Genomic DNA, 25706 nt, shown 5'->3' with positions numbered 1-25706 from the left:
TCAAAGTTTAATAACCTAAAGGCCACGATAATCCATTTTTCAGAATAACTGAGTCGAGCCATGGTTTCTGTCTGTGTGTGTGTGTTTATTGCAGTAATACCTCATTAATATTCACAAACAGCATTAATATTCATGACATCACATATGTGAACATCAAGCACTAATCACCGTGCAGTACACAAGCCAAATAAATCTCATCATTGATCATTACTAAACAATATTAATGCACACCAAACAACATACAGTCCCACTCACACACACACACACACACACACAAACAGTGGATTTAGAGTGAAAGACATAGAGCAAGACATTGGAGAGAGAGATTATACTTCAGATTGTTCATTTTATACACTCATCAAAATGCTGGGGTGATAAAGACTGGCTTCAGGACACACACACTAGAGCTTGAGCTGGCTGTTCAAGCCATTCGTTCGTCAAATACTTGTCAGGTTGAAAGTTTTCCATCCCACCACCAACACACACACAGATTTAACAGATTTTGACTTGCATTTTATCCTTTACATCCCACAGATTGCTCCATAATAAAGCTCAGAGAGCACATTTGAGTTTAAATCATGCATTTAAATCATATATAACTTTATCCCATGCGAGCTGTTGAGGGTCGACAATGTTGTTTAAAAGCGCTACTCAGTCTAGTCTAACTAGAAATGTGCTCTAGCGCTTCACATCGACATCGTTTACACAGTTACTCAGTTACATGACGGTTTAGAGAGCTGAGACTAATTAACCTTGTCACATAAAACAGCCAAATGTAGTGCACTAACATCGCTAGCTAGAGTCTGCAGAGAAAATTAGCTAGCTAGTGAATACCTAATGATTCTAAATTGGCTAGCTGGCTTAGCACATGATTCTTTCAGTAACTAACAATAAAAGCGCAAACTAACATCTGTGAATTTTTTTTTAGATGTACATTAAACATTTTGAATGTGTGAACAAGGGGGTTCACACACTGGTAAAAGATGAGAAGAAGGAGTCAATGCTAAGAGGTGCTCCTGTAACACTAGCGTTTGATTTTAAAATTCAATTTTGGATGACTCGTTATGCCGATTAGATCAGATAAGATCAGTTTAGATCGGTCTCTGGTGTGGTAGGCCAGGTTGGGGTGACTAGAATGTTATCACGTTCAACATTTCATTCTTGATTAAAGCTCTAACATACACAGACCCATACACACCCATACACACACACATCACACTGTAACTGTACACCACAACTTGTACTCCACTCAGTCATAAATGTAATAGTACATCGTCGGTGTGTGTTACAACACGACTACTCACTTAGATTGCAAGATTTTTCTCACGTATCACACACCTGCATGATATAGAAGCTCTAAATATATATGACACATTCACACACAATACAGAATAGTGTGTATAGTGATAAGTTTGTACATCTTTATATCTTTTGTTTTATTTATTTTTTTAATATCCAGAACAGTAGCTCACAAAACACAAGACGCTACACACACTGTGGCGTGTGTGTATGTGAGGGGGTTACGACGAAGGGTACAGAATGACGAGGTGCGAGTCGGAGCTCCATCCGTTCCTCTTAGAAGCCGCGATCTCTGAAGAGAAAGAGTGTGAGAAAGAAAAATCGTCATCCCGTGCGACCACATTTCTACACGGGTTACATTTTATCCGTACGCATTTACACATTATCAAACGTGTCTTTGGCTCCTGTGTTCCTGAGTTCGTCCTTGTTTATAGCTGTTTAACGAAAATCATGATTGTGTGCTACTGCAGACACGACTAGCAGTGTTTACTACAGCTGTGAGGCTACAAACAAAGCAGTGTGTGTTTGTCCAACTTGGTAATAACCAGCCATTTCTTGTGTACACCAACACCAGTTATTGTTTCTATACAAAGTTGCTGAAGTGACTTGTAGGATGGATGGTCACAACAATAAGTGGATTAAAAAACTATTTCTGATTAACAATATAACACGTACGGACGTTGCTCTGGTGTGACGTTCGTTTAACCGCTTATGCAAGAAGACTTCAGACAGCGCCGGCGTTTTATGGTTTTATATCTGCTGCAGGACAGAGGACTGCACTTCAAGAGAGAGAGAAAAAATGGCTGGTGAGGAAACGACTGTTTCTAGCTGTTAGAAAGAAACTTGTAGCGAGACCTAACTTGTTTCGCAGACATTCCACAATGTTAAACGTAACTATAAACGAATAAAGGTATGACATGTCGTCCTGTAAATTTAAAAATGTAAACATTGGCAAATTGCTGTGGTGTAAGAGGAATAAAACGCTTTGCTCTTTTTGAAACATAATCAGTGTCAGGGTGGTAACAGTAACAGCTGCTGATCTACAGGGTGTCCCAAAAGTCTCCATACGTAGGGGTAATGAACACTTTTTAGCAAAATGTCCTCCAAAAATTTTTCATAGTTAGTTTATATCAAAAAGCCTTTAAGAATGCCTTTGACAAAAGAAGAACGTATGGAAATCATTCTCATGGCTGGACTGGGAAGCTGTCTCAAGGTTGAGATGGACTTTAACAGGAAACATGGCAAGCACGTCACACACGACACTATTGCCAAACTTATTAACAAATTCAAAAAGACTGGAAGTGTTTGTAGCCCAGCTGAGACGTGGACGTCTTTGAACATCCACTGATGAAGGCACAACCGACGTGGTGCTGGAATACATAGTCCCCTATGGATGGAGACTCTTGGGACACCCTGTAGTCAAGGATTATCTAAGCAACAAGCTGGTCTGAAAAAAAAAAAAAAAAAACTTGTACACCAGACAAATTCAACCTTTCCCTCATGAGGTTCACTTCCCAGTTTTTGGAGAGCTTACACCTTCTCTCCAACCATCGCAGGAGAGCAACTCACTGTCCAGTTATCATTTGCATCGACGTCATTTGTACAGTGTTGCATTTAACACTTTGTTGCAGGCCTATATAAACTGTTTTGGACAAAATTTTCAAAACATTCTCCATTCACCTTGACAAAAAGCAAGGGCGCTGCATCAGTGCATCCTTCATGCACCGTGAGCACAGTCAAAAACATTACTAGTCTGAAATGGAGGGGAGGGGAGGGGGCGGGGCTTGCATAGAGTGTCACTTAATATCAAAGAGTTCAAAACACCTTTACAAATGTTGATTGGCTCAATGTTTTTTTTCTTTTTTTTTCTGAAAAAAAGACAGCTTTTTGGCGTATTTTGGATCACGTTATGACGGAGAGAGCTCCCATGCAAAATGCGTACAGATTGGCAGGTACAGCCTTTACAATATTTTGGTATTTTCCATCTCACTCCTCACCTGCACTTCCCCTGCAGTTCCCACAGTTTGAAAACCTCTGCTGTGCAACACGGGCCAATCAGCTACCAGATCGCACTACAGTTAGTGCTCAGTGTGTTCAGTATTTATCAGGCATAAAAGAACTAATCAGATTATTACCTAATTACTATTTCTATTTCTAGTATATCTACTCTAAAAGCACAGCTTTTCCGTGATTAGATGTCTTACCAGAAGGCATGGAGATGTTAAATTCGGATGTGATTGCTCTCATCCAGCCTGATGATTATGCCATTTACAAAAAAAAAACAAACCAACAACATTAAAGGACTAGTTTGTCATTTTTTCAAAAAAAATGCTGGACAGAGCTGAGGAGCTCTGTACTGTCTGGGGGCGGAGCTAATTTCTGGGCCAGAAAAATTTAAACAAGCCTTACATGAAGAAACTACATGAAGATCCACTGAATGGCAATAATGCGAATGACAGTTTTTCTAAAAATAAATGTTACTTAAATATTCTCTTTAAGATTATTATGGTATAAATTTAAAGCTACAATTTTTGAGGTTTTTTTAAACAATGAAAAACAAAAAACAAGGGGAGAAAAAAATCCTCTAGAACATGATGTTCCTGTGCTGCTGAGAGTCAAAGCCAAATCTATGTATGTAACAATAAGAGTGTGTGTGAGACGGTAGCTTCATTTCTTCAGGTCACACTGTAGAGGATTATATTGAAATAATATAGAAATAGAAATGTTTAGAGTACTCACGCTCCCTCATCCCGTAGCAGAGTGAGGAATTTGCTGACACGATACTCCTGTTCCATCTGCAGATAAACACGTATATTATCGATACACTGCAGCTTCAACTCTGTACAGTCTCAGCTCTTAACGTTTGCTTGTCGGATATTAATACCAGCTTACTCAAGTTTATCAAAGATTCATAAAGAGATGATTTTACCTGCAGTGACATCTCAATGAGCATGAGGAGTTTCTTAATTCCAATCCACACTCTCTTTCCTTTCACGTGCTGGGCGATAGTCGCTCTCTCGGCATCTGTGAAACTGCCCAACAGCTACACACACCCACACACACACACACACACACACACACACACACACACACACACACACACACACACACACAGAGATACATACATACAGTGGTTTTACCACCTTTCTTCTTAGGATCTTCCACTGACATAACTATTACTGTACACTCTCAGAAAAAAAGGATATTAACTATATCTTTCTATGTCTTTTGCTCTGGAAATGGAAATGTGGATATAGTGCATCTTTAAAAATCATTACATTACATGAATGGGCCGTAATTATATCTTAAAAGGTGCAATATACAGTACTGTGCAAAAGTCTTAGGCACATTCAATGAAATGCTTTAGAGCAAAGATGTCTTCAAAAATAATGAAATTAAATGTTTCTACATTTAAAAAATACTATAAAGAGCAGTAAACAGCAATAAATGAAACAAAGTCAATATTTGGTGTGACGATCCTTCGCTTTTAAATAAAAAAAATAGTAGTCTCAGGTAGAATTAGTGCAGTTTTATAAGGAAATGAGCTGTAAGTGTTACTGAGCATCTTGCAGAAGCAGCCACAGTTCTTCTGGAGACTTTGACTGTCGCACTTGCTTCTTATTTTTACAGCAAAATGCAGCAGCCTTCATTATGTTTTATTGTCTGAAAAGTGTCTCTTGTGTAATCTGCTGCTTTCTTTACTGCCATACAAACACTTTTCTATAACATTTAATTTTGTGCTGGAAAACTAATGTTTGGAAATCTGCAATGTTTTGTACTGAATCAATAACGTAGAAGTCATAAAATAAAAATCTATAACAAAGTGTGTACTTTGTAAAAAAATATGGTGCTTAAGACTTTTGCACAGTAGTGTATATATACAGGTGCTGGTCATATAATTAGAATATCATCAAAAAGTTGATTTATTTCACTAATTCCATTCAAAAAGTCAAACTTGTATAATGTATACATTCATTCCACACAGACTGATATATTTCAAGTGTTTATTTCTTTTAATTTTGATGATTATAACTGACAACTAATGAAACCCCCAAATTCAGTATCTCAGAAAATTAGAATATTACTTAAGACCAATACAAAGAAAGGATTTTTAGAAATCTTGGCCAACTGAGAAGTATGAACATGAAAAGTATGAGCATGTACAGCACTCAATACTTAGCTGGGGCTCCTTTTGCCTGAATTACTGCAGCAATGCGGCGTGGCATGGAGTCGATCAGTCTGTGGCACTGCTCAGGTGTTACGAGAGCCCAGGTTGCTCTGATAGTGGCCTTCAGCTCTTCTGCATTGTTGGGTCTGGCATATCGCATCTTCCTCTTCACAATACAACATACATTTTCTATGGGGTTAAGGTCAGGCGAGTTTGCTGGCCAATTAAGTACAGGGATACCATGGTCCTTAAACCAGGTACTGGTAGCTTTGGCACAGTGTGCAGGTGCCAAGTCCTGTTGGAAAATGAAATCTGCATCTCCATACAGTTGGTCAGCAGCAGGAAGCATGAAGTGCTCTAAAACTTCCTGGTATACGGCTGCGTTGACCTTGGACCTCAGAAAACACAGTGGAGCAACACCAGCAGATGACATGGCACCCCAAACCATCACTGACTGTGGAAACTTTACACTGGACCTCAAGCAACGTGGATTCTGTGCCTCTCCTCTCTTCCTCCAGACTCTGGGACCCTGATTTCCAAAGGAAATGCAAAATTTACTTTCATCAGCGAACATAACTTTGGACCACTCAGCAGCAGTCCAGTCCTTTTTGTCTTTAGCCCAGGCGAGACGCTTCTGACGCTGTCTGTTGTTCAAGAGTGGCTTGACACAAGGAATGCGACAGCTGAAACCCATGTCTTGCATACGTCTGTGCGTAGTGGTTCTTGAAGCGCTGACTCCAGCTGCAGTCCGCTCTTTGTGAATCTCCCCCACATTTTTGAATGGGTTTTGTTTCACAATCCTCTCCAGGGTGCGGTTATCCCTATTGCTTGTACACTTTTTTCTACCACATCTTTTCCTTCCCTTCGCCTCTCTATTAATGTGCTTGGACACAGAGCTCTGTGAACAGCCAGCCTCTTTTGCAATGAGCTTTTGTGTCTTGCCCTCCTTGTGCAAGGTGTCAATGGTCGTCTTTTGGACAACTGTCAAGTCAGCAGTCTTCCCCATGATTGGGTAGCCTACAGAACTAGACTGAGAGACCATTTAAAGGTCTTTGCAGGTGTTTTGAGTTAATTAGCTGATTAGAGTGTGGCACCGGGTGTCTTCAATATTGAACCTTTTCACAATATTCTAATTTTCTGAGATACTGAATTTGGGGGTTTTCATTAGTTGTCAGTTATAATCATCAAAATGAAAAGAAATAAACAATTAAAATATATCAGTCTGTGTGTAATGAATGTATACATTATACAAGTTTGACTTTTTGAATGGAATTAGTGAAATAAATCAACTTTTTGATGATATTCTAATTATATGACCAGCACCTGTATATACTTATTCAGGTAAAAGATACACACTGAAGGTACAAAAGGTGTATCCTTGAGCCCAGTAACAAGGAATGGTAGCCTTTTTAGTACCCTTTTTTCTGAGAGTGCAGCAAATCAATGCTATACTTCCACCTAAATACTAACCTTAACCTCAGTATGATGGCTCTTTTCATTTTTTTTAAAGTAAAAGCTGCAGTTTTTGTAAAAAACAGGATTTATTTTGATCATTATGAGGACATTTTTGACAAAATTCTATTATGAGTTTGTTTAATCCTTTAGGGTCTTAGGGTTAATCCTTTAGGGTTAAATACATGTACACACACTCCGATTCCAAAAAACTAGTGGAAAAAGTGCAAAATTAAATACACTGAAGAAAGGTGTGTGTGGATTGCTCTAATTCATTTGGTTAATTAGTGTTTTTAATATTCCTGTGTGTTAATTGTTTTGCTTAGAATGGTTTTGGGGTTAATTGATTATTTTTTTTAAATAATTGGAATAATTGGGTTTAATTGGGTTATTAATTGGGGGTTAATTCATTGGATTCAATAGCAGTGGTTAAATGGATATATTTATTTTTTGATTAATAAATTGGATTAGTTGGTTTTGGATTGTTTTATTTAGTTTTGTTTAAATTGGATTCACCTTTGTGAAGTGTAAAGTGCTTTACAATTCCTGGAGCAGCTTACACCTGGAAATGATGTGATCATTTATTATTATTATTTATTAATATTATTTTATTACTATTATTTACACCAAAATGACTTAATATGTAATTGTCATGTTATATATCATCCTACCTGGTATACCTGTTAGTCAGTTCCCACCCACTAGGTAATTCCAGCTCCTACTCTTTTTTCTAGTGTTCATGCAACATGACAGACTTTGAAGACTTGCTCTCTTGGATATACATGCGCTCACGGATGCCCTCAACTGGCTAGTGTCACATCCCTCCCACCCAGAGAGCAGGATATGGTTAGTGACAGACCTCTAGCGCCTCCACCAGGTGATCTCCGGTGCTGATATTAGGGATGTGTATGGTGGTGCTGAAGGCGTCGAGCATCTCCATCTCCTGCAGGACGTCTTTACGACTCGTAGTGCCGATGATGAGCAGCTTACGGCCCTGCACACATTATTCACATGGACACATACACATTATAGACCCCCCTATACACACTTACACACACGAAATATTAAAGAGCAGTGTGATACACACATGAGGTGGTGCTTTCTTCAGTAAAACCAGCAGTGCTTGGAGGACGAGGTTAGAGAATCTTGGGCCAATGGGAACGTAATCTGTGGATCATTGTATAGAAAATTAGATACTTGTGATGATTCAGCAACGAACACTGCAACACAAACACATGCAGAGTGTGTGTGAGACTCACCCAGCAGGCGCTCAATGTCGTCCACCACCACACAGCTGAGCTGGGACTTATAAGCATCATCAAAAATCTGTGTAGTCAAGCACACACACACACACACGCACACACACACACAGTAAAGAATGATCTGATGTTCCCATGTAGGAAGTGAGGACCTGACTGAGATTGTGTTAACTGTGTGTGTGAGATGACACCACTTCTGTGATGTGTCAATCCTAAAGTGTTTTTTTTTTTTGTTTAACTTTGTTTTGTAGATATTTGGCCTCATTTTTTAATTTTTTTTATTTATCTAATTAAATAAATTGTGTTTAATCTTTTAATAAAGGCATGTAAAAGTTGACATAGGCCAAACTAAACTCAAATTCTTTCATTCTCTTCTTCTATACACTTTTCTTTTTTATTCTTTTTCTTTTTATCCCACTTTCGCACTTACATTCTCCCTTTCTTTCCACCTTTCCTTCTCTCCCTTTAAAAAATAATAAATGTTATCCCTAAATCACTTTCAGCTCCTTGCTACAATAAGAATTGTATATTAAATGATTGAATATTAGTTATTATATTGCTGATAATAACAGACCTTTTTGATGGCTTGACATTTTGAAATCTCGGAGTGGCCGAGCATTTTATCAGGGCTGCAGATCTTAATGAAGGGAAACTGTGAATCTTCGGCGATTTTAGCAGCTAACGCCGTTTTCCCGCTGTGAGGAGGACCTGAAGATCAACAGACACAAACGTTTCTGTGAATATTTTGTCTAGTAGTGAATCTGTACAGGGCATAAATGTTGACTAAATAAAATATTGAACTGCATGTCTTTAAAACAAACATTATTGGCTGTTTTATATTTATTTATTTATTTAATTTTTTGCTTGTCAGTTTTAATGTCATTAAGGTCACGTGTCAATCACGGTTAGTGGTTGGGATCAGCTATTATCGTGAGTTTATATACAAGGAAGAGGTCAGTCTCAGCATGTTGTGTCTGGTGTGTCTAACACATGGTCTCAGAATTAAAAATAGTCCATCACTGGGGAAAGTAGTCCTTCCGTGCATGGGGTGTACACCTGAACGGTGAGTCGAGTCAAGCTCCAAAATATACAAGGGAGACCTCTGGGATAAGAACCACTACCTAAGGTGATAATACACCCTGAATGATTTGCATATTGATCTTTAGAATTAATCAAAGTCTGAGTTGACTTTTCTTAATTATAGACATATTGGTCTATTTCGCTTTGGTTAACGGTTTCCTATATTACCCACAATGCCATCTGACAGATAGGATTACAGAGCTTCAACTTTCATGCCAATCCCGCCATTAACCTCCAGAGTCCAGCGTTTGCACCAATATCTCCATTACTTCACTGTTGGATTTCTCATTAATATGACATTAAACATTGCTGGAAAATGGTGAGTGAGAAAAGAAGCTCTTTTTCTGTAGCATGAGAAAAACAACACCCCTGACCATTATAAATGTTTGAGATCGTTGAAATTTTTTCTTCTATCAAATGGCATTGTAAGTGCACTAGCAACGTTGCCCTGTATCGTCAGCATGTCAGACAACCACTAACTTCCCATGTGAATAATGAAAATACAGCACCAACCGACAAATGATCACCAAAATGATCACAAATATTTCAATATAAATATATTTAATGTGTTTCAGGGTGAACTTTACCTTGAACTAATCTGAAAGAAAGAAAGAAAGACAGTCTTTATTATCACATTTAAGTATAGCAGAAGGAAAATGATGATCTTTGCATATCCTAGCTCATTACCAAGCTGAAGTCAGAGTGCACAATCAGCTATGATGAAGCTATGGTGATGAAGCAAAGTCGGTTAAGGGCTTTTCAATTCGCAGTTTGTAATTTGAACTCAAAATCTACTGAACAGTAAGCGGGAACCTTAACCACTGAGCCATGCTTGTTTTGTTGTACTGAGGAGTTAATGCTAGCTAATGACTGTCTTGTTGAAACTTTGACTCGAAACTCTTCCACAGACCATATAATAATACTAGCTGATCCGATTTTTAAAAATATTTCTAACTATATATGTTTAATATATATATTTTTATTTATGTGATCTAACCTTCAAGCAGCACGGCCACCAGCGGAGTTCTGTCGCTGTTCTTGGTTTGTTGAACAAGCAGCTCTCCGTCATCCAGCACGTGACTCACTGGATCGCCCCATTTAATAATGCCGTTCATAATGTAGCTCGCGTAATCCTCCTGATTCGTACCAAACGCCTGGAACAAACAAAATCAACATCGCACAAAAGACGCACAAACACAATGCGCTCAGTGAGTACAGGAAAACAGATGTAGATGAAATGCGGGCGCCGTAATGCTACATCATACTCACAGGTTTGATATCGTTGTTTAGCGCTCCCATAAAATCCCCTCTGCACACCTGCAGCTTCTCAGCTTTCTCCAGGTCTACTTCCACTGTGGCTGTGGCCTAAACACACCCACATATAGACTCATCAGAGATTTTACATACTCCAGAAACCAGCTGAGAAAGACAGAGCTGACCTGCATACTGTACAGCTTTGGCATGAACACAGCCACAACGGCTGAGTAATTATCTCAGGCATAGCATGGGCCAGAATTGTTGCACATATGGTAATAGTTGGTTGCACATTTTCCCAAATGCCTTGCAACTCTTAAATGTGGCTCACACTTCAGACAATTGCTGGGCAAATATTTAGCTTGGACATAAAAAATAACAGTTATGGCAATATACAGTGTTGTGGCCCAAATGTGTCCCAAATGTAAGCAGCCACATATTCCCAAAATTCCCAAAAACAACCATCCACGGTTATGGGTGCAAGACAAATGAGAGATTTATATTAATTCGTTTGAATATATGATCATTTCTATAGTAGCAGCTTGAACAAGGACTTGTATGGTCAGGCATGCCACGTAAACAGGTTTTTAAATACATGTGTAATTGTTGATATGGTGAATTCTTCTGTGAGGAGATGTTTATTTAGCATTTTTAGAAGGAGTCTCCAGTGTCAGAGCTTTGTAACAGCCAGAGGTAAATGTTCCAGTGAGGGAAAGTCTTATTAACATCAAGAGAGGGGAAAAAAAGAGAGGCTGGTGAGGGAATGACTTTTATAGCCACTATAATGTAAGTGAAACAGGAACTAACTTTTTTCAAGGATGTTCCACATAATTAAATGTAACTATAAATGGATAAAGTGTACAACATGTCTTTTTTTTTTAGTAATTAAACAACATATTGGTGTTGGCAAATGTTTCCTGTGATAAAAGAAGAATAAAACACTTCAGGATGTGCTCTTATAGAGAAATAATTAACGTTGGGGTGGCCTTTGACATCACATCACATCACATCACCTTATCATGTTTTATTCCTTTCTTGTGAGACGTGCTGTTCTTACTAATCCCTCCAGTTCTTTGTTTTTGCTTCCGTTTTTGCTTTGTGTATGTTATTGTGTTACTGTGTTGTGTTCCTCTGTGCTGTGTTATTCACCTTAATGTGTCGGTTCATGGCGGTTGATTGCGCAGCTCTCACTAATCCCTCCAGTTCAGCACCACTGTAGTTCTTTGTTTCGGTTGCCAGTTCCTTCAGATCCACATCCAACGAGAGCAAGTTGAACTCTCGCATTTTAGCCGTGTGAATGCTGAGGATCTGGACACGACCCTTCTCATCCGGCAGACCTACCGGAACGAGAGAAGGAGACGCAGTGAGTAGGATTATACGATGGAAGTATGGAAGAGTGGTTTGTAAGTAATCTCCTAACATAACCAAGTCAAAAGTATTCTGGATTTCGTTCAAATTTAAAAGCTAATTAGATAATGCTGATTCAAGCATGCATTCACCCTGTGAGTGTGCGTAATTTACGACATAATTCAAATTCAACTGCAACACGTATGTTTACAAATGCATTTTCATGAACAACAAAATTAGAATGTGAAGTCACAGTGTTTGAATCAGAATTTTCAGTATTTAACATGGTTCTGCCATATTTAAAAAGCAATAGCAATCCCTCCATTTGCTATTGCACTTCTTCATCGTCATGCTTTAACTGAAATGAAGCACATTCGAATTTCCATTTACACCATCAGTGAGTCTGTCAATCAAACGCTATGGGAGGGACAGATTAGACTGGTCAGTCTCTAAGGCAGGCTTTCTTGCTGTTTATTAGCCAGGGGATGAAAACACAACTCTGCAGAGATCTGACTGACATTTGGGCCTTAAGATATCGCATCACATCTCCAACACCCTTGGTCAACATAGGTCAACATGTCATCACTGGTCAATGAGTCAAACCTTTCTTTTGACCTCAGCCTGGACTAGTTGCACCCTGGAATGATCTTGGTTGATGAAATGGATGTAAAGTTCTGTCTAAATTTTTTCTCTTGTGTACTATTTAACTGTCAAGACCACCTTAGTTAAGATTATGGTGTGACCGGCTATTGATCTGAAGTTCCTCGGTCCCGCAAAGGAAAGACAACTGTTGCGATTCATCACAGAAGGAAAAAGTGTGTTGTTTTTTTTAATTGTTCTACCTGATAATAAACGTTGGAACTATTATAAAGATGTTATTATTTTATCTTATCTTACCAATCTCCATTTTCACTTCAAATCTGCCAGGTCTCATCAGAGCATCGTCGATTAGATCAGGTCTGTTAGTCATTCCTGTACAAGAACAACAGACGCAAATGAGAAGTGCGAAACGTAATCAGTTTTAATCTACAGTGACGTTATATCCTGCAAAATAACATACAATAAAGTACAGACAGACATAAAGCTCCTTTATTGCCTTCAGTGTACAATGAAGTCAAGGAACAGAATGAGTACAATCAGAGTGCGGCTCACTGTTACATACTGGTGTGTTGTGTAGTGTAGTGTAGTGTAGTGTAGTGTTTGTTTGTATGTCTGGGTGTGTGTAGTGTTGTATACCTATAACGAGGATATTGTTGAGCTGCTCCACACCGTCAATTTTGGATAGCAATTGATTGACGACCGTGTCATGGACTCCGGTGCTGCTTGCTCCTGTACCACGCTGCTTACAGATGGCATCCAACTCATCAAAAATGATAATGTGCAGCCCACTATTAGCACCCAACTACCACACACACACACACACACACACACAGAGAAAGAAAGAGAGAGAGAGATTTATTAATACAAAAAGACAAGGAATAAAGATTAAGGCTCCATTCCAAATTTCCCCAAATAACAACTCTAATAAGAACACTTCCATCAGTGATATAACCTTGGATGTTAACTGAGTGAGTGTGATTTATTTGTGTTTATTTGTTTATGATTTTTTTTACTTACCCTCTTCTGCTCCTCCTCAGCATCAGCGAACAGTTTCCTGATGTTGGCCTCAGACTCGCCGACATACTTATTGAGAATCTCTGGTCCGTTTACGACTTTCGGCTCACGGGCGTTCAGCATCTTACCGATCTGTCTCGCCATCAGAGTCTTACCACAACCAGGGGGACCAAAGAGGAGAATGCCTTTAACATGCTTACAACCTGCAGAGAGTGAGACCGAGAAAGCACACTCACTACTCACTAACATAAACAACGTGGGGAAAATTGCCATGAGCCGATCTTTTGTTGTTTTGGTGTATGGCTTACTCGTGACCCTTCTGATCACTGTTTCTCGTCGTCTCATAAGAAAGTATCTACACTAGGGCTTTCACTTGTATTAGCTGACCTTTAAAAATCCATAGAAAAGTAATAACTGATTCAGGACATGACTGTTTTAGTGGTTCTGTCTATTAGGCTTACTGGGACAGAATGCTGCAATGTGGTGAAGACTACAGGAGGAGCTGGAGTGTAATAAGACTGACTGTACCCATCTGTTCCACTATGTCAGGAGGAAAGACTCGCGAGGCGAATGCTCTCCGGAAGATGTCTGAGAACTCTTTATCCAATCCGCCGATGCCCATGCGCTCAAAGTTCCAGTCCGGATTAATAATCGTCTGACGTGCCTCTTTGGTTTTGGCTTTTCCTGATGTACAAGAAATGGAGAAATCAGAAATATTTCAGTGTGTGTGTGAGATTCAATCACACATTTAAAACCCTTTTCATTAAGCAAAACCTACCAACAAGTGTAAGGGAGGAATTCTCTGCTTTCTCAAAGATCACCTGACTGTTTCCCACCAACAGACCAATCTCAATCTGTACAGATACGAAAAAAAAAAAAAAACAGAAATAAAGGTGTGAAGTGATTGTGCTGGGTTTAAACAAACAGGTTGCTGCTCAGGTTTAACAAATATCATAATATAGCTGGTTTTATTAAATTGTTAAATTTAAAATTAAAGGGTAAGAAACTTAAGAGTTTTTAAATATTTTATTTCTATTTATTACACAACAAAAAACACAAAGAGTTAAAATTATAACTGTGATAAACAGACAAGTAGACAGATAGATACACCTTTTGTTTTTTTCCACTGGCTGTCTCTCCCTTCAGTATGCTCGCATCCATTGCCTCAGTGTCCTTCACCACAAGGCCAAAGAGTTTATCACAGAAACTAAACACCAACTACACACACACACACACACACACACACACACACAAATTAGCATGTCCAATACTGAAAGACTTATGTTCACGTAACTGTAATAATAATAAAACTAATAATAATAGTAAATATATTGGTTTATTTTGAGGTTCCCTTAACTGACATTATTTGACACATTACTTAACAAAAACAAACCATGACCTTCAACATTAATACACTATAAATAACATTAACAAAGTAATTAACACTTGTATTAATTGATTTTTTTTAAACCATTAACCAAATAACCAAAAAAAATCAACACTTACGTTAAGTAATCATTCATACCATCAGTGAATTGTATTAAATCCACATTGACCAACCTGAACCAAAATGTTAACTGGCAAAGTTTCAATATTTACACCTGGAGACCAGAGTTCAGTAAGTTATCAACATTTTGGAACTTACTGTAATTTAATTTTTGCTAACTGATGCTTTTTTTGTCATGAATGCAATTAACACGAGTCAATGCAGGTGCATTTCATTACCATTTAAACAAACAATAATTAGTACATATGATACTCTGTTAATTTGTTGATATTACCTAATGCAGTATATAATGTTGGTTAAGGCACCTTTAACATTAAGCATTCCCATAATAATATATAATAATAATGACTTCATACAGCTTATTTATTTTTAAATAAATCTACATGCTTGACAGTACGTCCAATAAAACTACACCCAGAAATTACTGTCACAGGACCTTCCTGTTTCATTTACAGCTCTGCACTAAACATGCCCTTGATAACTGTTGCTATATTGATCTGAGCCAAAAGTCCTCCTCTGATTATGGTTTACATCTTCTTCTCATTATTGTCTTATTAGTTCAGATATGAACTAATAAGGAGTCCGTGAGATTATGTCCAATTGATACCCATTTACTCACATGTTCACTAGAACAATTAATCTAAAGTCTGAAAGGTGACTCAATAATGGATCGTAATCATTAAAATAACTATTAGAATAAGAATAAAAATATAAAGGTATAATTAAATGCTATAATATATAGTTTTTGGAGACAGAAACTATTCAAAATCCTTTTCAAAACAATCAAAAATCTGTTTGACCATAATCTAATTTGAGTTAAATATATAAATATATAATAATGAATTTATTATGTAAAATAATAAATATACTGTATAAAATATTTTGTACCTGCTGTCCCACGGTGAAGGCCTGGTTATTGAACTGCTGAATGAATTCACTGGCCATTTTATCTGAATCATATGGGGATGAGTCAGTGCTTTTCTTTTGCAGGAAGTCGATCTCGATCATCATTGCGCCGATACACTGCTTCGATTTGTCAAAATTATAGTTTGATACTAAAAACAGGGGAGAAATGATCACTTTTAATGGATGTAATCAATGGATGTAAGGTGCTCTAAACCAAGAATCTTTCAATAAATTATGCAGAAAAATTAGCACTCTTATTATTCATACCTTCCACTTCCTGACCAATTGAGAGTCCGGCCCATTTCCTCTGTCAGAGAGATAAAGCACAGTGTAACTGCCCTTGGCTTTAATATAAACAGAGTAAAAAGTTTACAGTGAGGGCCGTATTCAGAGTTCAGTGACTTCAGTCCAATAGTTAAGTCAATATGTGAGGAAAGTTACTCGTATTCAGAGTCGGGTTATGCAGCTGCTTAAGTCAATTTTCTGGGCGCCCCATTCAGATTATGCAAATCACCTGTGTGTAGTTCACACCTCAGAGAAAAAGTGCCCACGGTTTGAAGGATGTGCTGACCAAGCATTCATCTGCAACACTTACAAGTGTTGTTTATAGTTTTAATAAAAGAAATATGTCTCTGATTAAGATGCTGTCTCCTCTGATGTCCTTTTCGTGGACTTTACAGAGATGATGATATTAATGAATTATCATATTTATGTATTTAATGTTGGCCTTGAACAACACTTCATAGTTTTTTGAGTGTATTTACTTATATAGGCTAAAACATAAGTTTTACTTTGACATAGTGTAGTTACATTAAACTGTCAGACAGTGGCGCTGGTCTTAACACTGTGCTCCGCTCAAGCAAATATCGCACAATAAAAATGTCAGAAGGTCAGAATTGCGTGTAACTGAGACACACCTCTGTTTAAGGAAAACTCCGCCCCACATGAGTAACTTTTACGTAAGTTCTGAATAATGCTTAATTGTGTGTAGTTATGAATGAGGTCTGAATGTGAATATGCTCAATTTCAGATTTAAATCCTCTATATACATGTTAAAATCAACTCTGAATACAACCCCGGGAACATAATTTACTGTCTGAGTTAATCAGCTACTTGCTGTTTCCTGTGTAGCTGTGATTAAGTGTACATACATACTCTATCACATAGAACAGCTGCTTGAAAAGAGACCACCATAACGTTTCTACTGTAATAGCATGTTTTGGATTGTTATCACAGAATTATTCTTATTCTTTATTTCGTTACACAAACATCTGAATGTTACATTTGTAATCTGACAGGAAGGAAGTCAGCATTTAGAACAGAGCCTTACTTAAAATGGCCAATAAACACTAACTAGAGGTAAAATTGGGACATAGGCTTAAAATGACTAATATTCTTGTGAAAATGCTGTCTGTGAATGAAGTCTAGCATCTAAGACAGAGTCTCAGAATGGCTGATTAACTAGTAAGAACACTAACTAAGGATAAAGCCTAGCATTTGGCAAGTAGCCTCAAAATAAATGACGTTCTAGGGCTCTTGAGTGGCACAATAGTAAAGTGTTGACCCCACTGACAGACGCTTGTCTGTCTGACAGACGCTTGTGATCTAGAATCCAGTGGATTCGAGTGTTTTGTAGGAAATATATGTTAGTGTGTGTGTTTATTTATACCTGTGGTAAGCTGAATGCTATAGTTCCAGGTGTTACGGTGTGATGACTCTTCACTGTGAACACAAACTTGTGGTTTGGAGTGGTTTTAACACTCACATGCCTGCAGAAGAATGAGAATTATACAATCACTAATTCATTCATTCATCTTTAGTAACTGCTCACGGTCAGGGTCGCGGTGGATCCAGAGACGATCCTGGGAACACTGGGCACGAAGCGGGAATACACCTTGGCACCATGCACACACCTAAAAACAATTTGGCGTAACTAGTCCACCTATGGCATGTTTTTGGGATGTGGGAGGAAACCTGGAGAACCCAGAGGAAACCCACATGTGCACGTGGAGAACATGCACAGAAAATTCACAGACATGAGCTCAGGATTACGATTAAAGTCAGTTATACTACAGTGCTGGTGCATTCTCAATTCTGATTGGTCAGAAGGTGTTGATTAACTTTCTACAAAAGTTAATGCTCTGACAAAAGTTTCGGCTGTAAGGCAAATCACTGGTTTATGCATTAATTCACTCATTCAAATATGTTTCATTTCTGTAGTAACAACATACACAGGGATTAGTTTGGCAGGTGCTCCACCTAAATAGATGTGTTTAAGTGATATGGTGAAGCCTTCTGTAAGGAGACGTTTATTTAGCATTTTTAAAAGGCGTTTCCAGTGTCATTAGGAATAACAATTTCAAAATTTAATAAACTGTCTGACTCTTCAAACCTTATGCAATTCAGCATTTTTATGAGGCATTTTTTTAAATGCCTTCTTCAGTCCAAATACTGTATCAGTCTTCTGTTTAATAAAATATGGTATGTTATATAACAGTAATACTCACTGTCCAGACTGCAGGTCCTTCTCACTCACCACTGCGCAGTTTGTTAATGACAGCTCATCAGTGGGGCATCGAGCCGCTTGCATCGTCTGAGAGAGACACAAAGAGAGAGACTGAGTGATGTGCAGGGGTGAGAAGGTGATCTTTTATCTGTAATAAAATAATAATGTCATCACTTTCCCACACACCGTAATTATCTTTATTGAATATTAATTCAATGAGCAAAAAGGGGCTCATTGTTATTCAAATCAAAACTGATGCTCTGTCCAAAACCCCACCCTGTTTACTAAATAGCACACTGCACCATTTTGTTGCTATGCATGTAAGCTAGGGATGTGACAGAATCTTAGATACAAATAGGAGGTATGCACTGTTTTCTCCCATCTTCTCCCCAATTTGGTTACTCTCCTATCATCTGACAACTGGGGAGGGTGACAGCTAACCTGCATCTTCCTCCAAACTTATAGAGACTTCTCATGCAGTGTAACACACTCAGAGGAAAGAGCTATCTACCCTCTTCTGAATACATTAGTTCACGATTGGCTAGTATCACTGTGACTGACAGGGGACAAAGTGTGTCGTCTTTCCCACCCAGATAGCACAGGTAATTTTTTTCTCTTAGCTCCCACTCACAAATATTGTGCCACGAGGAAGCATCATAGGCATACTCTTAATTTTTTCTATGTCTGTCATCAGTGGTTTGGTCCAGTAGCAGACCTAAACACTGCCTTCCTGAGCTACAAATTAAAACCATATTTCTATATAAAGAGCTACATTATTATACAAACTGGCCATAAATTCACAAAAGAAATATGCTTTTATTAATAGAACCATCACTCCATATGGCCCATGCAGACCATGTGCTGTGCAAAGGCATTATAATGAAATGCTGCTTAAAGGACCCTATTTTTACAAGTGGCAGCACTGCATTCCAGCTTTGTAGTAGAAAACCTTCTCAGGAAACAGTTCTCACTTTCTGGAATGTAACAATCCCAGAGAGCCAGATCCTTAGCTATGCCAAACTGAACTAAGGTGCATCGGTCTGCTTTGATTATCTTGAGACGTCTCTAGAACTTGACTGGAGTCCACCTGTGGAAAAATGACCAAGAACCCAATGGTCACTCTAACAGAGCTTCAGAAGTTCTCTGCAGAGATGGAAGACCATGCTGGAAGGACAACCAGAAATACTCAATCAATCAGACTTTTGTGGTAGAGTGGTTAGACAGAAACTACTGCTGATTAAAAGTCAGGCAATTAAAGGACTGTGAGTGCATGAGGAAAATGATTCTCTGGACTGATAAGACAAAAATGTAACTCTTTGGGCTGAACTTCAAGTGCTATGTCTGGCAAATGCCAAGTTCTGCTCAGCAACTTGTTAATACCATCCCTATGGTGAAGCATGGTGGTGGCAGCATCATGCTATTTGGGCGCTTCTCAGTGGCAGGGACAGGGAGACTGGTCAGAATTTCAGGAATGGATAAATGCAGTCAAATACAGAGAGGCCCTTGAAGAAAACCTGCTCCAGAGTGCACACAACCTCAGACTGGGGTGAAGGTTCAACATTCCCCACACCAACAACACAAAGCATACAGCCAAGACAATGCTGGTTTAGCTTTGGGTCAAGTCCCTGAATGTCCCTGTGTGGCCCAGCCAAAGCTCGGACTTGAACCCTATAGAACCCCTGTGGAGAGACCTGAAGATACCTGATTGAGCTTGAGAGGATCTGCCAGGAAGACTGAAAGAATCTGCCCAAATCCAGATATGCAAAGCTTGTAGGAACTGATCCAAGAAGACTCAAAGCTGTAACTGCTGCCAAAAGGTGCTTCTACAAAGTACTGAATAAAGGGTCTGAAAACTTATCTAAATGAGCAATTTCTAAGGAAACTGTTTTTGACATGAGTGTGATGGCTGAGTCTGATTGTTGCTCTTTTAATGATTCCATCTTGTTGATGGAAATGCACTTTCATCACCTCTAGATATACTCTATTTTATCAAGTGACATTTGGATGGATGGAAATATATTTTGTGAGCTGAGATAGACGAAAGTCATTAATTCAGCAATGCCAGAAATCCCAGAAGAGGGAATTACTGCAGTACTGGCAACCAGCCAATCTCTCCATTAAATCTCACTTCATACACGTTCCAGTTTCCAGACTTACAGGCCTTCGCTGGCCAACAAGGGTCGAATTTAGGCTCATTTTGATCAATCAATTGCAAATTGGCAATGTGATATCACCACAACAGTTTACCCAGTCTACTCCAGCCTATCAGCACCATATTCTTGCTCTAACACATCCATACTCCACCCTATTTTCATCACACTCCATCCTATCTCCTCCATACGCCAACCTACAAGCTACATATTTCAGGTCACACATTCTGCCTCGTCATTTACATACTCCACACTCGTCTCCACAGTCCATGCTATCAGTCCCATACTCTGAGGTATCAGCTCAATACTCCTCCCCATCACGTCCATACTCCATCCCATCAGCACCAGACTTGCGCATTAGATCTATACACCACCCAATCAGCTCCACATATCTCCTTACTAGAGCCATACCCTTCCCTATCATCCCTATAGTCCGTCTTATCATTTCTACACTCCCTCCTTTCACCTCCATACTCCAACCTATAAGCTACATATTTCAAGTCATCCTATCAGCACCATACGCCATCCCATCAACTCCATGCTCCACACTATTAGCTCCACCCACCTCCCACCTTATCATCCCTATATAACACTATCACTCCCATGCACTACAATTTAAGTCCCACACTGCCTCTCTCTCTCTCTCTCTCTCTCTCTCAGCAGTAACAGATGATAAATCCAGCAGTGGACAGGTCTCTACAGGGTTCAAGCTAACTGGGTTTACGCACTACATTCTCAAACACTAGCACTAATGCCTAATTAATCATACTTACCTTAAAAAATATAACCACCTCAAGGACCAACGCAAACAAACCAGAGGAACAGAGAATGACAGATTCAGTTCTGTGTTTTGTAAGCATGCATCCTTATAAATGTCACTATTATAATGGTTAAATAAATGTGTGTAATAAAGATCTAAAAGATAAAATATTCCCTTGCAGCTCTTAACTTAGTGATAAAACTGTAAATCTGATTGAAATAGACAGTGTGTGTGCGAACATATGAAATTTATGCGGGATGAGAAGTATCTGTTCACTAAATAAGACTGAATCGTTTAACATCATCTGCTCTCGCACTGAACTATGGATTTACAGAAAAAAAACCCAAAGCAGACTTGTAGTCTTGTAGGACTAAAACAATCCAAAGGGCTGCAATTTATGATCTTCTAAAGTAAGAGGTTAAGATGAGAGTTTAGGATCAGGATTTTAGGATTTTTAGGAATTTAGGCTTAGGTTTTAGTTTCAGGATTTTGGTTTAGAGCAAGTGTTTGAGTTTGGGGTTGATTTTTTGATGGGGTTGAAATTAGGGTTTAGGATATGTGGTTAGAATTTAGATTTTGGATAGGATTTGGGACTTAGTTAATTTTATAGCTGAATAAGTGTGACTATTTTAATAGATTTAATATTAAGCATGTAGTGCTTAATATTATATATGTTAAAATATATAATATACATAATATTAAGCATGTAGTGCTGTTAAAAGATAAGACGTTCAAAAGACCACAACATGCAACTTATAAGATGATATATTGTGATATTCAAGTAAAACATCTAGTTATTATGAATGATCTAATGTATCTAGCAAACGTTAGTTACAACTGTTCTTATCGGTAAGAGCTAAATGTGTATGAAATGGTAAATGTGTCTAAAATGCCAAACTGTGTGTATCTAAACAGAGAAACAGAGACACAAGTGAGCAAATGCAAGTAAAAAAAAATTATGTATAATGAAGCTATGTTTTAAAAGAGACACTGTCGAGGTTCACTTACAGAACTGTAGCTGCACTGTTGTGTAGATGCACTATATGGCCAAAAGTCTGTGGACACCTGAAAATCACACCCATATGTGGCCTTTGCCAAAATATTGGATGCACATAATTGTATAGAATGTCTTTGTATGCTGTAGCATCACAATTTCCCTTCACTGGAACTAAGAACCAGCATGACAATGCCCCTGTGCACAAAGCGAGCTCCATAAGGACATGGTTTTGCCAAGGTTGGTGAGAAAGAACTCGAGTGGCCTGCACAAAGTCCTGACCTCAACCTCACTGAACACTTCTGGGATGAAATGGAACACTGACTGCACTCCAGGCTTCCTCACCCAACATCAGTACCCGACCTCACTAATGCTCTTGTGGCTGAATGGGTAAATCCCCACAGCTACGCTCCAAAACCTAGTGGAAAGACTTCGCAGAAGAGTGGAGGTTAATACAACAGCAAAAGGAGACCAGCTCCATATTAATGCACAAGGTTTTGTAATGGGATATTTAACAAACACATATGGGTGTGATAGTCAGGTGTCAACATACTTCTGGCCATATTGTCTAGAAGGTTGTGTAGCTGCATAGTTTATATTTGTGTACTGGTGTAGTTCTGTGTTTGTGTAGTAGGGAATTTGTATAACTGTACAGTTTTGTAATTGCATGGTTCTGTTGTTGCATAGTTGTTGTGTATATTCCGTAGTCTGAGCTGTAGGAGAAATGCTGACAGCTTTGGCATTTTTCCAAAAACCACCATGCAGCTTTCTCCAGACTATCACACACACACAGACACAAACACACACACACACTCACACACACACAAAGTGCTGAAATGGGAAACAGTGCATCGATCAGCTGAGACAAACCCAAGAGTTTGTATGAAAGAAATGATTTGGCTTTTTACTGTAACACACACACAAACACACAATTATTTGGAGGAGGCTTTCCATTGAAAAAAAAAATGATGATGTCTACGTCTAGACAAAAGTTCCTTTAACAGTATATCTCCCAAAAAAAAAAAAAAAAGTTGTGTGATGGCTTTGGTCTTAAGTCCTGTGCCATGACATCACCATTAATTAGAGGCAGGGCTTATTTGATTGACAAGCTGTCCAAACATCCAGCCCACGCACATTGCTACATAAACAGCCATGGGCTTGCAATGAGCACAAGCAGTGATTTCTTTAAGGCTGTTTTTTTAATTCATTTTTATTCCTTTAAATCTGGTGCCTGACATTGTTTTAAGCCAATTTTACACTGTGTAATTACAGCAGTCTAACATTATTATTTGTCACAGTGTAAGGGTTGATCCCAGAAAAAAAAAAATCTTGGCCCAATTCTATAAGAGACTCAATGATAATGCGTGTTCTCCATGTCAGATTATACGAGGAAGATCCTCTTACGATAGACCTATGATTAACCAGCACATCACAACACAAATCAAGACCAAAGAATTCATTAATAATATGAGATTTTTGTCCAAAGGTTGTACAGTGTAAACTCAGATATACTTATATTTATTTGCCTTTTGTTTGATGCAATGCATGCAAGGCAACTTTTATTTTTTTTTACTAAAATCTTAGAATTTGACCGCTGCTACAGCACTCATCTAAAAGCCACCAATAGGAGGACAGCGTAGAATTATGCAAAACTCACAAGACAACTATGTGACAATAGCAACATGTAAACGAAACATGCTATTGGACAGAAAAATGTTTCTTTTTATGCGACCCCGGATCACACTGACTGATGACATAAAGAGACTGTAGTCATTTCCTTTAATCGTAAGTCTATCGTCAGAGGATCTTCACTGCACAGTCTGACATTGTGAGCACGTTATCGCACAGTGTCTTATAGAATTTTATTGGGCTCTCATACAGTATGACAAGTAAAAAAAAAAACTGCACAGTGAAATAGCACAGTGTAACACAGGATTTAATGAAACCAATTTTACAATTAGAATGTAAATGCAAAAGGGGTTAGCACTGTTGCCACACCTCTGGGATTGGGGGCTCGATTCCTCCAGGTACTCCGGTTTCCTTCCCAGTCCTAAAACATGCGTTGTGGGCTAATTGACCTACAGATTGTCCGTAGTGTGTGAGTGTGTGTGCAATTGTGCCCTGAGATGGGCCGGCACCCCCTCCAGAGTGTCCCACACCTTGTGCCCTGAGTCCCCCTGGGGGAAAGCCTCCAGGTTACCATCACCCCGTGTAGGATAAGCGGTACAGAGAACGGATGGATAGATAGATGGATGGATGGAAATCCTTCAGAAATGAAGGAATAATCGGTGTTTATGTGGCAGTTTCTGTCCCCGGGGACCGACTTGAATCACAGGCTCGAATCCTGTGATGGGTAAATCCACTTAACACTTACACACACTTACTGATCTGTTACTAAACACCCACACACACACACACACACACACACACCAGCAGTGTTCAGTAAAACATGATTACATAAGAGGGATTTGTTTACTCAGATTGTGTCCCAATCCCACTGATAGTGTGCATCATAGGTGACACACACACTTTAGGGCGTTAGTTTGGGACAGAGCCATGCATTTAACCAGATCAAATACAAAGCTGTGAATGAATAATTGATCACTAATAGATGATTATTAATTAGGCTTAACACGTGACGTTATCAGCACAAAATGGCAAGCGCGCGCCACGATAATGCAGCAGTGTGATCGCCTGATTTAGGCTGCAGATGGACACACACACACACACACACACACACTAAGCATTATCAGCATGACCACACCAAAGTAACACCATTTTAAAAGGTCATTCATGCAAACAGTGCTGATGTGCACTTAATGACCGCACTTCCGCTACTATCATCCGAGCTGCACAATGACACCTCATCTCGTTCCTCTACATCTGCGCGCTCAGGACTGACCTTCCCCTCACACTCACACTAAGTATATTAGTGTAAACACATTTCACCCACACAGTGATGACTGTTACATTTCGAGGTGAGCTCTGTCTTACCCGGGTCGCCATCTTTCCGCTTGGTGACTCTGCTGCTGCTGCTTCTGCTGCCACTGCGCTATTTCACTTCCCACCGCTTCTCAGACATAGCTCCGCCCCCAGCCCGCCCACCTCGGCGCTCTGATTGGTTAGCGGCGGCACGCGAGGCAGCAGAATGTCACCCTGAGCTGTCAGGATTCATTTGCTGTTTTTGTTCTGATATGATTATTTCTTTCTTTCTTTCTTTATTTATCTATTTATTTATTTTAAACGCAGGACTGAAATACTCAAGATACTGATTTTTCTATTTATTTAAAAATTACAATCATTAAAAATACAAAAATATTAAAAAATAAAATACAAAAATACAAAAATATTGCTTTCACTCAGGTTCATAAAACACAAGTTTGAGGAATGGCCAGAAATGCATGAAACCG

At 38.8% G+C, this 25706-nt stretch overlaps 1 protein-coding gene across 1 annotated transcript; it reads right to left on the bottom strand.

Moving 5' to 3' along the window:
- Positions 1–64: 64 nt before the first annotated feature.
- Positions 65–25380, bottom strand: nsfa (N-ethylmaleimide-sensitive factor a). The gene is made up of 21 exons (XM_026917162.3): positions 25291–25380; positions 18394–18479; positions 17556–17655; positions 16154–16193; positions 15869–16035; positions 14584–14691; positions 14252–14327; positions 14002–14157; positions 13477–13676; positions 13096–13261; positions 12757–12831; positions 11662–11849; positions 10528–10623; positions 10256–10412; positions 8753–8886; positions 8179–8245; positions 8007–8086; positions 7779–7913; positions 4229–4342; positions 4039–4094; positions 65–1591 (listed from the first exon to the last, which is right to left on the bottom strand). Exons 1-21 carry the CDS (start codon positions 25300–25302, stop codon positions 1576–1578), a joined length of 2229 nt encoding a protein of 742 aa, XP_026772963.1. The 5' UTR covers positions 25303–25380; the 3' UTR covers positions 65–1575.
- Between the last annotated feature and the right edge of the window lie 326 nt (positions 25381–25706).

Source organism: Pangasianodon hypophthalmus, chromosome 13 (genome assembly GCF_027358585.1).
Source record: "Pangasianodon hypophthalmus isolate fPanHyp1 chromosome 13, fPanHyp1.pri, whole genome shotgun sequence".
Classification (NCBI taxonomy): Eukaryota; Metazoa; Chordata; class Actinopteri; order Siluriformes; family Pangasiidae; genus Pangasianodon; species Pangasianodon hypophthalmus.
The sequence above is the reverse complement of the archived record's forward strand: the minus strand, read 5'-3'. Positions and strand labels throughout refer to the sequence as shown.